The sequence below is a fragment of the Mastigoproctus giganteus genome, chromosome 5 (assembly GCF_048544385.1).
Source record: "Mastigoproctus giganteus isolate SK-2022 chromosome 5, ASM4854438v1, whole genome shotgun sequence".
Lineage (NCBI taxonomy): Eukaryota > Metazoa > Arthropoda > Arachnida > Uropygi > Thelyphonidae > Mastigoproctus > Mastigoproctus giganteus.
In genome coordinates this window covers 230,578,263-230,594,317 of record NC_143579.1, presented here as the reverse complement: position 1 = coordinate 230,594,317, position 16,055 = coordinate 230,578,263, and the positions used below count along the sequence as shown (strand labels likewise).

General features: G+C 35.4%; 1 protein-coding gene across 1 annotated transcript in view; it reads left to right on the top strand.

Moving 5' to 3' along the window:
• Positions 1–16,055, top strand: part of LOC150086258 (lysophospholipase D GDPD1-like) — a 79,760-nt gene that overhangs the window by 32,563 nt on the left and 31,142 nt on the right. Inside the window, exons 4-5 of the mRNA XM_090373789.1 lie at positions 9,425–9,560; positions 11,740–11,785. Of these exons, the coding sequence (XP_090229915.1) occupies positions 9,425–9,560; positions 11,740–11,785 (182 nt within the window). The remainder of the gene's footprint in view (positions 1–9,424; positions 9,561–11,739; positions 11,786–16,055) is intronic.

Here is a 16,055-nt window from a genome sequence, read left to right as displayed (position 1 = left end):
GAATAGTCTGAGAAAGAGGAAGAATCTCTTCCTCTTGCTCAACAGAGCTTGCTCAAACATTCAAAGACTTAAACAATCAGATCGCCTTGCAAGTGCTTAGTCTTTAGATGCTCCAATTTGAAGAACTGGAGCCTTTCTTGGTAAGGGCATCCCTTTGTTGTTCTCCTCACCAATCTCATTGCCCTTCTCTACTCATTCCAGCAGCTCAACATCCTTCCTAAAATGAGGCTTCCAGACCAGTATGCCATAATTAAGATGTGGCCTGGCCATTGCCTTATACAATGGGATAATGATCTCCTTATCCCTGATAGCAAAATTCCAGTATATCATTCACAAAACCCCATGCACTATTATTCAGCTACCCAGAGTGTAGTACCACACAATTGGTACATTACCCTGGGGTTGCTGCTACCCATATGCAGTACTTTGAATTTGTCAGTGTTAAACTTCAATTGCCATTCCCATCTGCCTAATTTTTCTAGATCTTTTAGCAGCAGCATACCTTTATTACTGTCATTAACCACATTGTCAACCTTTGTATTATCTACAAACTTAGACATCAAGCTTGATATACCCTCATCAGTATCATTAATAAATACAGAAAACAACAATGGGCTTAGCACCAAACCCTGTGGAACCCACTAATAACATTAGTTCACGAAGAGCAGTGCCCATTGATAACCACTCTGTCTACTCCCACTCAACCATCCCTTTATCCAAAGCAGTAACTTCTCTTAATGCCACACTGCTCCAATTTGTACAGTAGTCTTTTATGTGCAATAGTATCAAAGGCTTTCCTGAAATCCAAGTATTTGATATCTAAATTATTTTTTGCATCCAGTTCCTTTGTCACTGCATCATAATATCCAATCAAATTGGTCAGATAAGATCTTCCCTTAATAAACCCATGCTGTGACTTAGGTATATCTGCATAATCCTCCTAGATGGTCAGTTGATGATAGATATTGTCATTGAAAGTCTAAAGCCAATTGTTAATTTCATTACATCAGAAATTGGATGCAAAAATGCAACTAACCAAATCATAAGGCTATATCCCATCTTACTTCAAATTTCACAAATAAGTAAAATGTAAGAAATTTATTCCTACTCACTGCCCTAAAAGAAGGAAGTATTATTCTTGATCATCTTGCCATCTGGGCATGTTCTGGTTCTTTGCAGCCTCACAGGTATAGATCAGATCATCAATGATATTCATACTTAAGAGAATGTCCTAGCTTTATGCTTCACAGGATTTGTATATTTTTAATCTCCATATGGTACACATTTTTTTCATTATGGTAACAGTCATGCACAGATCCATTTGATACCAAACATGTAAGTTTGTTCCTGTCATTTATATATTTTATATAATGTTTGTCAAGAAACTGATAAGTTTGGTATCTGATTTCATTTTTTGTGTTCTCTTTATATGAGTATTATCATCAGATGTTTTTGATGCCTCTGAGCACTCTAAAAATGCACCTTATTTATTTATATATATATATACATATATATATATATTTTTTAATTATTTATTATTATTATTTTTTCATTATATTAGCATATAGGTATGTAAAAGATTTTTTGTTATCTTAAGTTTTAATCATTGGATATTTTTTACATCCAAGCTTTAGAATCGTGTAAATAGATGTTTCTCATTTTTTTTATATATTTATTAATTAGCAGGGAAAATGTTATTTTGCAGTTTTTTAGTACCTCAGCTATTTGGGTATAATGCATAGGTTCTTATGGTGTATTACTATATGTTACCTTTGTATAGGTATAGTATGTCTATACAAGTGTGGTCAAGGGCTGATTTTCAATTTGTGGTCTGAAAACCCAGAATAACTTCTGGAGGAGGTCCAAAGTCCATCTGCCTGAGATTAACACGAGTGCAATTCAAGAATCCTTTATAATGAATCTGTGTGCTCTGTGACAATATGGGATATTATCACAGATCTCACAGATTCATTATAAATATGAAGCTGACAATAAAATATGAGAAGAGAATTAATTTCAGAAGTGATCTTTAAATGATTTGTGTCCCAGGAGAAAGAAGCAAATTGTGGGAAAAGGAGTGGGTCACATGATTCGTTCAAAGTGACTGACTGATGGGTGTACATCACAGGATTATTACAGTGAATACCCCAATTGAATCAGTTATCAGTATCAGCAACAGTTGTCTATTGTCCTCTGCTGTGTTTGCCAAAAATTTAATGTTCTGTGAGGTTGCGTCTAACCTGTTCTATACAAGAATTAACATAGCTGATCAGGGGTTACATTTAATTGCTACTACAACACACTATCAAGGTTTGAACTATGGTAAAAAGTGATTTAGTAATAGTATTAGCCATATAGTGCAAGGAAGCCACAGGCTTTTGCTGTATTGGCAAAAAAATAAAAACAAGTAGATAAGAAAATACAAATTATATGGGCGCCTCCGTAGCCAGGTGGGAAGGAGCAGCAGTGCGTAGCACACGCTTCTTGATTAGACCGGGGTTCGAGCCCGTCACCACCAAATACGGAGGATGCGGAAAGGTCATTCAGGGAATGACCACCGCATATCCCGGAGCAATATGGCCTTAGTTGCTAATGCTCCTAAAAAAAAAACCAAATAACAAATATAACAAATTATATGCTTCTCCCTCATATAAGTAACTATCCAGTTGACCTTTGAATTTATTCAGACCATCAGCCTCAACTACCTGAGAGGATAACTTGTTCCAGCAATCAATGGCTCACTGGCTTAAAGAAAACTTCCTACAATCTAATCTAAATTTCAACCCCAGTAATTTGAATTTATGGCCCCTAGTTCTGAAATTCTTTATAATGGTGAAAATTCTATCTTCATCCATTTTACTAATCCCTCAGAACTTTAAACCTCAAGCAGTTCACTTCTGAGGGGGCCTGGTTGCCAAGCTCTGTAGTCCAGCAGTGTTTACATCAGGGATATCATTATCATATGGAATAATTGATGGTCTGGTGTCTGTCAAGGGCTTGGTTTCCTGTAACTTATAAAGAAAAACTATCAAAGATTTCTGGATGCATCCAAAAAACTAGAAGGATCAGTTCTATGTCTGAAGTGTGTTCAGTGCTGTCTCTGAAGTGGCCAAGTGAATATTGTGAATTTTGTAAGTCTTTCATAAACTCATTGCTGACAATGACTTATTCCATTGCCTCCCACTTCCTCTTGCATACCAGGCTTAAGCTCATTAAATGACATTGATAAACTACAAGGTTCACATAGATAAATCACAGCCCATGGTGTTCTGTTAATGATATATAGGGATATTTTTCAGCAGAGACAAGGTGATTATCTATTTGTATAAAGCAGTGGTTAAGTTGCATTTTGAGTCCTGCATACAGGTTTGGAAGCCTCATTTTAGGAAGGATGGGAGGTCTATTGTATAATGGGTGCAGTGAAGAGCAACAAGATCAGCCAGGGATACAAAAGGGTACTCTTACAAAGAAATAATTCAGTTTAGCAGGTTGCAGCATCTGGAAAGTAGGCACCCTGGGAGCAGACCTGATTGAAGTGTTAAAAGATTAAATGGATTGAGTTAAGTAAATGCTGATATCATCTTTTCTCAAGCAACACATGAGGTGACAAAGTTAAAATGAGAAAGGATGGCTGCAGGAGAGATGGACAAAAACTTGCTTTCAGCTAGAGAGTAATTCATTATTAGGATAAACTACCATCTGGCATCTGGAAGTCACTAGTTTGAATAAATTTGAATAAGGAAGGATTAGACAAATTATTAGAGGGGGTGGACAATTATTAGAGATGAGTATACATTTGATGTGGGCAGCCTTTTTTCTTTTTTTTTTTTTTTTTGCTGCTGCTTCTGTATAAGCAGCAGCAAAAAAAAGCTTGCTCCTTGCATTATTCGCCACTCCTAATACAAAATACAGCAATTCCTCATTAACCATGGGGGGGAGGGGGTTACGATCCTGAAGCAGTTGGAAAGACTGAGGTTCTATAATACATGTATAGCAAACAAATTAAACTTTTACTTTTTGTTTATACCATTACAAAATGATTATAGGATTGACAGTACAATTATAAATAATTTAACAAGTGATGGAACAGGATTTACTTACATAACTCAAAAAAAGTAGACTTATCTTCCTGCTTTACATTTTAATTTTTTGACATCATCTTGGTTAGCTTGAACATCAGTGGGAGTTTCTTTAAAAAATTCAGAATGGATGATTGTGTCATTTTACTTTTCAAACCCCTTTGAAGTAGCTCCTCATCATTATGAGGGGCTCACCAACATCACCTGCATGTTGGTGAGCCCCTCACCTTCCAAACATCTTGCTATCCCTACAGTTCACTGCACTGTTGAAGTGCAGTGAACTGTAAAATGTGTGTTCAGTGTAGTTTATAAACAACTAATATCTTCAGTTGGATCTTTTATAATATTTATGCAATCCTCAAATGTTGAATTTTTTTTTCCCAACATTGTGCCACCATTAGCACTAGGGCCCCTGTTCATGGAATCCAAGATGTGTTTAAAAGTACAATATAATAACTCTCCATTCTAGCAATCACACCTTGGTCCATTGGTTGAATAAGTGGTGTCATGTTTGGAGGAAGAAACAACCTAAGTGTTTGGATGAGTGAACTGGATTGTCTCTGGATGGCCAGATGCATTGTCAATGAGAAGTAGCGCCTTAAATTGTATGATTTTTTTTTTCTAAAAAAAATCACTTGACCTCTAGGACAAAACAGTCGTTGAACCAGTCTATGAATAAAACCACAGTAACCCATGCCTTGCAGTTAGACTTCCAAAAAACAGGGAGGAATCCTAATTTTTGCCATTTAGTACATGGGGTTAAGCGATCTATATATAGGCATTGGCTTGATGAAGCAATCTCCACAAGCTTTGCAGCAAAGAGCAGAGTCAATCTGTCCTTGGGTGCTTTGAATCCGGGTGCAATTTTCTTATCCTTAGATATAATTGTTCTTGAAAGCATCTGCTTCCAAAACAAGCCAGTTTCGTCTGCATTAAAGACATGCTCTGATAGATAACCTTTCTCCTGGATCACATTCTTCAGTTGTTGAGTAAACATTGCTGCTGATGTCTGTTGAAGCCGATTCTCCACAAAGTTTTGTATTATGCAGGCTATACCTCTTTTTAAATTTTTTGAACCAGCCATTACTGGCTTTGAATTCAAAGTCTTTTTTACTTGCATTCTTCCTAGTTTCTTTTTTCACAAGTCTCCGTAAAATGTTTATGTAAATTTCTGGCCTTTTCACAAATCACTGTGGTGCTTAAGGACACATTTTTATAGGCCTGGTCTTCTATCCATATCTTAAGGGCTTTCTCCATCTTTAAATTATGATCACAGGGCATGCAAAACACTTTAGAACTTTTTGGTGTCTCACATGCAATACTTGCCCTTATTATAGTATCATTCTGCTTGATTGTCCTTTTTATTGTTGATTCCTTGACTCCTAAATCCTGTGCCACCAATGCTGCTCTTCCCCCCCCCCACATGCAAATCTATCAAACACTTTCATTTTCTCCTCCAATATCATAACTTTCCTTGCTATTTTTACACATCAGTCATATTAAGGAGTTAAGTAACATACTTTTAAGATCAAGTAGTAATACAGTATATAAAGACTGTATGCACCACTCTAAAAAATCGCATTAACAGATATTGAACTCATTATTAAAAATCACATAAAGAAAAATAGATCTGATTAAGTGATATGTTTCATCCTTTAAAATGACATACACTTTTAGAATATGTCAGTAATTTTAGAATCAAATATACCGGCTGCTTGCATTTGGTATATTGTAGTATGTAATTAACTGTCCTATTGCTGACTCTTTTAGAATGGAATTGCTAGTGTTGGCTATCCTGCAAAGTTCTACTATCCAATGTTTCACTCCCCCTCCATTATGTACAAGTCTGCACAGGTAGCAGCCATAAGCTTCTGAAATCATTGTAAGTAGATATCACTATATTGTGTACTGAAGTGGGAAATTTCATCATTATGTCATATCTACACTGCACGTGATAGTAAAATGAAAAGCGTACTCAGACTTCAGAATTTTTTTATTTTATTTTGATATTTAGACTTCAGAAAATATAAAAATATGCATCTCAAATCATTTATGCTCAAAAACTGTTGTTGGCAAGGAAGAAACAAACTAACAACTTTGTTTCTTCCAGAAACAAACTAACAGCACGTGTAGGATGTTCTGGTTTATACTCGGCACGACCAACAGGTCAGTGGAGTTTACAATAAATCAATCAGTACAAATGTTAATCGTATTTAGCAGTCATGGGCTTGAACCTGGTCCACTCAAACAGCATGTGCTACTGCACTTGCACTCCTGACTAGGGCTTACAATACCGGGATCCAGGTCATTTTTTTCCGGTATTGATAAAAAAAAATACCGGTTTTTCGGTACTAATTTTTAAAAAAATAATTGTTTATAATTTAATCACATAAAGGTTATAAAATCACCTTTATGTAATTATGACGTTATCTCTACTAGCAAATGTTCGATAAATCATCGATAGGACACCATGAAACATTGAAACCTGTCCACGGTTCTCAGACAACTTCATGTCTGACTGTATCGTAACTCCCAAGTCCTGTTCCTCCAATACTGACTTTAGTTCAACTCCACCAAGCGTATAAGTTATTTTTGGGTTGCTGTTCCCCAGGTGTAAGACCTTGCATTTTGCTGAATTAAAGCATAGCTACCACTTTTCTGACCATCCCAGAAGTCTATCTAGGTCACTCTGAAGAAGCACTGCTTGGCGGTGATCATTAACTAGTGTACTGATCTTTACATTGTCTGCAAGACCTCACGCCCTCGATCCATTCGTAGATGTCATTTAAGATAATCAAAAACAACAGTGGTTCCAATACTGATCCTTGAGGAACCCCACTTCTTACATCAACCCAATCTGAGGAATAGCCATTTATCACAACCCTCTTCCTCCTGCCCTCAAGCAATCGTGCTATCCATCTAAGGATTTTCCCTATGATTCCAGCCTGCTCCAACTTATAAAGTAACCACTCATGTGGGACTAAGTCAAATGATTTGCTGAAATCCAAATAAACAATGCCGAAATTATTCCCGAAGTCCAGCTCTTGAGTGATCCTGTCAAAATAGCTAACCAGATTAATTAAACATGATTTTCCCTTTACAAAACCAAACCATGCTGTGTATCCTACAGAATTCCATTTACATCTAAATGATTCTGAATTCCACCCTTGATCATTGCCTCCATGATTTTCCCCTACTACTAAAGTTAGACTGGCCAGTCGATAATTTCCTGTTATGTTCCAATTTACACCAATTCAACGGAATCTCTCCTGAGTCCAGTGATGCTCTCATAACTACCTTAATAGTTCAATGCACTCACTTGCCACCTCCTTTAAGATTATAGGATATATGCCATCAACCACTGGAGCCTTACTTGCCTGTGGGCACGAAAGTTTTCTCATTAAATCAACATGTGAAATTTCAAAATCATTAATTACATTTTTTTCAACTTCACTCCCATAATTTCTCATTGACGTGAAGGGTTTTTCTTCTGTAAATATCGATGCAAAGTAACTGTAGAGTTCATCTGCAATATCAGTTGGGGTATCTAATACTATCCCACTCAATTACATATGCGTCCGATCTGATTTGTCCTTCTCTTCTTTGCATTTATATATGCAAAGAATTCCTTAACTGCACTCTTTGCTCTCTTCTTTATTTCTTATCCCCACTCTTTGCTCTCTCCCAGACTCAGTAAAGATACTATAGTGAAAATTATACTTTGCTGAATAAAATGTCTTTCTCCTTCAGAAAATGATGAACAGAATTCAACCATGGAAGACCAACATGGAACAGAATATCAGTATTCCACAAATTCTTTCCAAAATAAGAAATTGCCCGACTCCAATGAGATTTTAAAAGATGAACTTGAGTCGGAAATTAATGAAATACTTTAAAACTATTTTTGCTAAAAAAGTTCAAAGCCTAAAAAATATGGACTGAGATCGTCTACAATTATCTCAGTACCAGAATAGAATCCAAAAGGGTGTTTTTCCTTTTAAACAATCATACTATTGATTGCTTATGTTTCTTAACAGCTCACTTTATTTGGATAGGTAGTGTGGATGATTAAACATAACTGAACTTTGCAGTAACAATATGTATTTTTTTGTTTTTAGAATAGCTGTATTTTAATGATTTTTTTTTCAGAATATTTATTATTGCAATAAAAGTTTATTTAAAACATGAATTCAAATAATTACAGTACTTGTTTTTTTCCTTACTTCATTGCACCATCAAAATTTATTGAGAAAAACGTTTGTTTTTGGAATACCGGTGTTAATATCGGTATCCCGGTTTCATAAATTAAAAATACTGAAATACCGGTATTAAGATTTTAACCAGTATTGTAAGCCCTACTCCTGACCACTTGGCTACATCATGCCTATATCTAGTGTCCAATGTTAGTTCATTGTTGACCAATAAATTATTATATATTCATAATTATTCTGATGAAAGAACTGAGTAAATGTATAGCACAGTGCACACACACATACTCTGTGCCCTCACCCAGTAAATTAGTTCTAGTATGTGAAATGCACATAGTAACAGGTTCTTTGTTATGTCAGAACTTTCTGATAGGAAAACTGTAATAATTGTAGGACACTAAACAAATAATTACTGTACTCATGTCTGAAGAATAAGAAAAACACTTTAAGTTGCGAGTGTCATTTAGTATTATATGCCTGTTCCACAGGGCAGTTTAATAATGTGTGACTGATATGGTGTAATAACATGGCAAATACATTCCCATATCTGATCTGAGTAAAGTTAGTATGCTTAGTATAAGAGGAGGGGGACTGTACTGGTTATTGTTGACTATAAAATATTTGAATAGATATGAAGAACACTTGTTTTTTTTTTATTTAACTTTTATTTGTTTATTATTATTTTTTTTGTATGTATATTACTGTGCTATCTGAAATAGTTTTTTTTTTTTTTTTTTTGTATTTATAATACTCCACCTTGATATGTTTCTCCACAGATATGCATTTTCCATCACTCTTCAGAGGGCTGGTTTGTCTAGATATTTTGGCAATCTTTACTGACCTCAGTTGTTGAGTTATGCCTTACAGAATTATCTAACAATGCTCTTTCACTTGTCAGCAGCTGAAGGAATATTGTATGATACAATTATGTAATTGTAACAAACTTAAGTCTGTTTATAACAGCTTGAATTTTGCATCTTTAAGCTGTGAGCAATTAATTCCTAGTAGTTTTGTCACCATTATTATTCATATACTCTGAAATATATCTTTGATACATTACATTCTTATATAAAGAGTTATTTTATTAATAATATATACATAATCATTTAGACATTTTTCTAAATTTATTTCTTCTAGTGCAATTCAAAAAGGAACAGATATGTTGGAAATAGATCTTCAGCTTACTAAGGATGGGGAAGTCGTAATTTCTCATGACAGTAATCTTTTTAGAACCACAGGTGTTAATGCAAACATCTCTGATTATGATTACCAGGTAAAATATGTATAAATTTTAGCTAATGAACTTCGATTATAAGCATAATCTAATAAGTAATGTAAATATAGCTTTGCTAGATTTTCTAATTGCAAACTGTGTAGGAATTGGACATTGTTTCATTTTACGGTTGATGTGTTTTTCTTTATTTCTCTCATTTGGAGAGGTCTCGTTTTGAGTTCCATCACAGATTGGAGGAGTTAGGGCCTTTCAATCAGCTGTACCTAGCTGATCTCAGATGAAGTAATGGTTTTCTTTTTTATCTCTCCCATTAATTATTCTAGGTTTTTTGGCCTGCACAAAATGCAAGGCAACCTTAGAAATGCACAACTGCACACAGTGCCTGCATTGGAGAATGTCCATTGTGCTTGACTGTTGTCCTGGGCTGGCCTACATGTTCACATTGTTATATACAATGTGTGCATTCATATGATGCTATAAAAATTGCACAGCCAATTGTAAATTTCTGTTACATAAAAAATTAACTTTTTTTTTTTTTTTTTTTTTTTTTCAACTATGATAATCCCAGAAATGGCATCCCATGCATGGTCCAAGTGGGGGAAGCCATGCTAATTAAGTATTCTTGCCACTGTTGCAACCTAATATAAGAATTGAAGACCTTCGGTATGAATTCTGCACAGATGCCCATACAGGAAGTCCTATAGCACTCTATTTTTATGTCATGAATCTTTCTGACAGTGAGCATGCAGAATTATTGAAATCCTTAACCGTGCATTATAATAATGTGAAGTAAGTACACTATTGAGAAATGTTAAGGTTATGCATTTGGGCCATAGTAATTCTCACATTATCTTATTACTTTGGAAGCAACAAACTTAAGACCATTAAGTAATGAAAGATGAGTAATTGTGCAGTTTGACTTGAATTCTTCTGAACATTTGTCAATAGGTGCTCAGGACAGTGGGCCCTCATGGGTAGCACAGTTCATAGGATTGCCATCCTCCCCACACTGGGTGGAAAAGAGAGAAAAAGAGAATCTTTATTGCAAATTTGATTGTAACTGGTTACAAGGTTAAGTGTTGCAACTTTCCCTTCATGGCCAAAAGGCCAGGGGTTTACAGATAAGAGAAGACCTGAGTTTGAGTCCTGCTGATGACAGGAGGAATTTTTATGGGCCTTTCTCACAACGTGACTGAGTTAGTTGGTCTCAGGCGAGGGTAGCATGATTTTATCCTCCTGGAAACTGGAGATTTTCATCTAGCAAACAGAAAATCGACCTCAGAACACATACAATATGGTCTCGGTCGCTGATGCTTCTAAAACTCTGCTTCAACAATAACAACAGCCAGGACAGCCCATGGTGTTTAAATTATGGTGTATGGTTTTATAGTAGTGACAAAGATGTAATTAGTCCATTATATAAATTATTGATTAGGCCTTATTTTGAATTTTTTATACAAGTTTGGGGCCTTTGTTTCACGAAGTGTGTAGATTTGCTGGAAAAGGTGCAGTGAACAGCCCATTTCCCAGCAGACCCACAAGCCTTTTACTACGTATGAAAAATTGATTGAAGTACACTGTTGAGAAATGTAAGGCTTTTGATATTGTTTGCAGCAGTTGATACATATGTGTGTTGTAAAATCTGCTGAGTAAACTGGTTGGTTAGATTCCATTTATTACATGTTTACTGAGGTATTGCTTTACTAAAATTGACCTTTTTTTGGAGGCACATTATCATACAGAAATCCCCTATCCTTAAGTTCTTTTCTTTTTCTTCTGATTGAATCCCACAGATAAGTATTTCAATGTACAGTGCTTTTAAATAAAATTGGAATTATACTATGTTGTCAAAATTAAACCTCAATATCACTACTTTTTCACCTACCCATTCAGAATTTCTCTGATTTGTGGATAGTACACTAAATTACCAAGGTTTTTTTTTTTTTCTTTTTTGTTAATTTTCTCTAAATTTTTTTCTCAGCACAATCATTATTGTTTTTTTTATGCATGCTAAAAAATCAAATGTATTTTGAGCACTCAGATAATTTTTTTCTTGATATTTTTGTATGCTGTGTAAAAGTATATTATTTTACTTTGTTGTAATTATTGATTTTCTTGTGTTTAATTTGGATGACTGTAGGTAGAACTTATAGTAGGTATAGTTATTTCTCTCCCTTTCACTTTGTTTTTAAGATGCAAGCTTTTTATTTTTTTTTAGGAGCTTCCATTAATGAGAAAAGCCATTCCTGTAGACTTTGCTGGAGGTAAGTTGTGATTTCTGAAATATTTATTGTTTCTTGTACATTAAATTCAATTTGCAGAAAGTTAAAATTGTTCTTATGTTTATTACATTATCCATTATAAATTGCTCACTTTTGAGAAATGATGTCAATAATAGGGTTTCAGTGTGTAAGTCATATTTGAGTGGATTTATTGAGATTACTACAAATTGAGTTCATTTTTAAATTATAATGAAGGTATCCTAATTCTGTATCTTGAAAGAAATAAAATTATCCTTAATCTTGCAACCATTCTATTTTCTTGGAATTATTCTTGGAAAATGGTAAACATTTTGTTTTCATTCTTCAGGTACATCGTAACTTGGGTAATAAAAACGAATTAGAATTTCAGCTATACTCCAGATCTTGGGTACAAGTTGTCTCTGCGCAGTGGGCGTGGTCTTAAACAGAGACATTGTACGGTCGAGTTCTGTAATTGGGTAAATATTGTGAATGCATTTGCTATCATTAATCTTAGTTAGGGCATTTATCTCCCCCCCCCCCGCCTTACTGCTGTTTTTATAGCGGAAAATGAGTTCCCTATTTAAAACAGTGCTAAGAGATGTTATAATAAAGATTAGTTTTTATGCGACTTTGGGAGGGATTTAAGCAAAAAACAGTTATTTTTGAAAATTTAATTTTTTTTTTCTTATTTTAATTCTGTATTGTTATTTTTCTATCTTTATTTAGACTTCGATGTATTACGATGTTTTTGGTGTGTTACATGTGGGCGGGGAAAGCAGTGTGGCACTTGTCAATCACTGCTTTCTTTCTGACCATTAGTTTAAATATGGACTTGTACCCTGGAGTCTTACCAGAATTTCTTATCAAAAATATGGCCTTATCCATTGAAAAATTGTGCCATGTACCCTCTTTTAAGAAAACAAAATCTGTTACTACCGTACAGCATGTGCATTAAACTAGTATACAAAGCACCAATATAAGACTATGAAAGCACTGATATAAGACTATGATAGAAGTAAAACACTAATTATACTATAAAGCTGAATACATCAAATGTATGCGACATTTAATGTATGGCTTCTTGATTCCATTCAGAAGAGGGCAGTTAGGTTAATTAATGATTCATCTCTAACAGAGTCTCTCCACTCGTTGTCTCATACACGTACTGTTTCTGCTGCATGCCTTTTCTACAGATACTTCCACGGGCACTGTTCTTCTGAATTGGCTTCTATAATTCCCGCTCTCTCTTTCAAAACAGTCCAAACACGTGCCGCCAACATCCATTTACTGTCCAACTTCAAACTCACAGAACCAACTTTTCATCTTCCTCATTTATTCATTCAACTGCTGTTTTCTGGAACAACCTTCCTGAAAATTACAGTCTACAGAAGTTCAAGTTCAATGTCAACAAATATCTTCTTTCGCCTTCTCAACCTCCAACCCAAGCACAGTACTAAGTACTATAGATTCTAATACCTCTCGTGTTTGGGGTTTACATTAAAAAAAAAAAAAAAAAACATTAGGTTATACTTTGCAAGTTGCAATCTCATTACCTGGCCTTCAAGGTGACCAACTTAAAATCCTAAAATTAAATTCGAAGAAGTAAGGTGACATCACCTTCAGCTGCACAAACTCATGATTTCCCATTTATGAAACAACAAGCTTCCACAATCACAATAAGTAAACTAAAATGAAGACAGAGAAACTCCAACCATCACTTCTTCATTGAACTTCATCACTGATTATGGGTCAAAAAGGATTGTGTTCAGTCATCACTGATGTCAATTGTTGAAATCATAATGTACTGGTAAAGAATCCTAAGTGTATATTTTAATATAAAATGTGTATGTTGCCAGTGAAATTTAGTTTCTAGTGCAGTGTGGACTTTACAAGAAAACCTTTTATTGCCATTTTGGCTGAAATCTTTTTTCTTTTTTTTCTATTTAAGCATATTTTTTCTATTTAAGCATATCTGCCCTCCTCCTTTGGTGGGTATGAGAATGCTTTTCCTTGGTTTGATGAGTCTTACATTGCTTAAGGTGCATTTAATTTTTTCTTTAATTTTTTTAATTTAATTTTTGTTTTTAGAATTTTAAGTTGATTGTTGATTATCTTGGAGTCAGATAGCAATGTTGCAACATTTGATGTCTTCAGCTTCATGGTATAATTGTTTTTTATTCATATTCTTATATATGGCAATGGAGATTTCCAGGACTGCTGGGAGTCATAGTGAAACAAGTAAATAGATGGGCTGTGTTAGGGTGACTAAGAGTAGAAACAGTTGCATGTATACTTGCATGTACACCAATGCTAGGAGTATAATTAATAAATTTAGTATTAGTATTAGTAATGGCCGCATGGTGCAAGAAACCTATGGCTTATGCTGCACCAGCCAAAAAAAATAAATAAAAAAAATAATAATTAATAAAAGAAAAGAAAATTAAACCTATCATCCTATGCATTTCACTCATCCGAAGGTACTATCCAGATGACCTTTGAATTTCCCCAAACTGTCAGCCTCTGCCACCCATGTAGGCAACTTATTCCAGTAATTTATAACTCGCTGGCTAAAATAAAACTTCCTGCAGTCCAATCTAAACATCCCCCCCCCCCCCGTAACTTGAATTTATGTCCCCTAGTTCTACCATCATTTATAATCTTGAAAATTTCGTCCTAATTCATTTTACTGATGCCTCTCAGAGCCTTAAACACCTCAATCAAATCTCCTCTAAGGTATCTAGTTTCCAAACTCTGCAATCCACATATTCAGTCTTTCTTCATAAGGACGCCGTTTTGCCGATCTCACCAGGCGAGTTACCCGTCTTTGCACCCTTTCAAGAAGCTCGATGTTTTTCTTTAGGTGTGGTCTCCATACTTGAACACAGTATTCCAAGTGTGGTCTAACAAAAGCCTTATATGATAGGATTATCACGTCCCTATCTCTACTTGCAAAAGTTTGATAGATCATCGCTAGGACACCATGGGCCTTCCTTGCAACCTGTTTACAACGCTCAGAGAATTTCATGACAGACCGTATCGTAACACCCAAGTCCCTTTCCTCCAGTACTGGGTTTAGTTGAACTCCACCAAGTGAATAAGTTATTTTGGGATTACTGTTTTCCAGGTGTAATACCTTACACTTTGTTGCATTAAAGCATAGCTGCCATTTTTCTGACCATTCCTGAAGTCCATCTAGGTCTCTCTGAAGAAGCTCAGCTTGACAGTGATCATTAACTTCTCTACCAATTTTAACATCATCTGCAAATTTAGACATCATGCCCTCTATCCCTTCATCAATGTCGTTTATGAAAATTAAAAACAACAGTGGTCCTAATACTGATCCTTGGGGAACCCCACTTCTTACATCAACCCCAATCTGAGGAATAGCCATTTATCACAACCCTCTGCCTCCTGCCCTGAAGCCATCCTGCTATCCATCTAAGGATTTTCCAGTGATTCCAACCTGTTCCAGCTTATAAAGCAACCGCTCATGTGGGACTGAGTTAAAAGCTTTGCTGAAGTCTAAGTAAACAATATCTAAATTATTCCCTAAATCCAGCTTGTGAGTGACCCTTTCAAAATAGTGAACCAGATTTGTTAAACAAGATTTTCCCTTTACAAAACCATGCTGAGTATTCTTGAGAATTTCAGTTCTATCCAAATGATCCTGAATTCCACCCTTGATCATTGCCTCCATGATTTTCCCTACCACTGAAGTCAGACTGACAGGTCGATAATTTCCCACTTCACTCTTAGAACCACCCTTATGTATGGGAGATACATTGGCACTTTTCCAATCCAGCAGAATCTCCCCAGTGTCTAGTGATGCTCGCATAATTAGCCTCAATGGTTCAATGCACTCACTTGCCTCCTCCCTTAAGATTATAGGGTATATTCCATCAACTGCAGGAGCCTTACTGGCTTGCAGGCTCAAAAGTTTTTTCATTAGATAATCTTGCGAAATTTCAGTATCATTAATTACATATTTTTCAACTTTGCTTCCACAATTTCCCATTGCCACGCAAGGTTTTTCATCTGTAAATATCGATGCAAAATAACTGTTGAGTTCATCTGCAACGGCAGCTGGTGTATTTAATACTATCCCCTTTCCCTTACGTAAAGGTCCGATCTGGTTTGTCCTGCTCTTCTTAGCATTTATATATGTGAAGAATTCCTTATCCCCCCTCTTTGCTCTGTTTGCTTGCAATTTCTCAAACTGCCTTTGCCTGTCGAACCTTTTCTGTGGCTCTATTACAGATCATCTTGTAGCTGTTATAGGCTTCGGTACTTT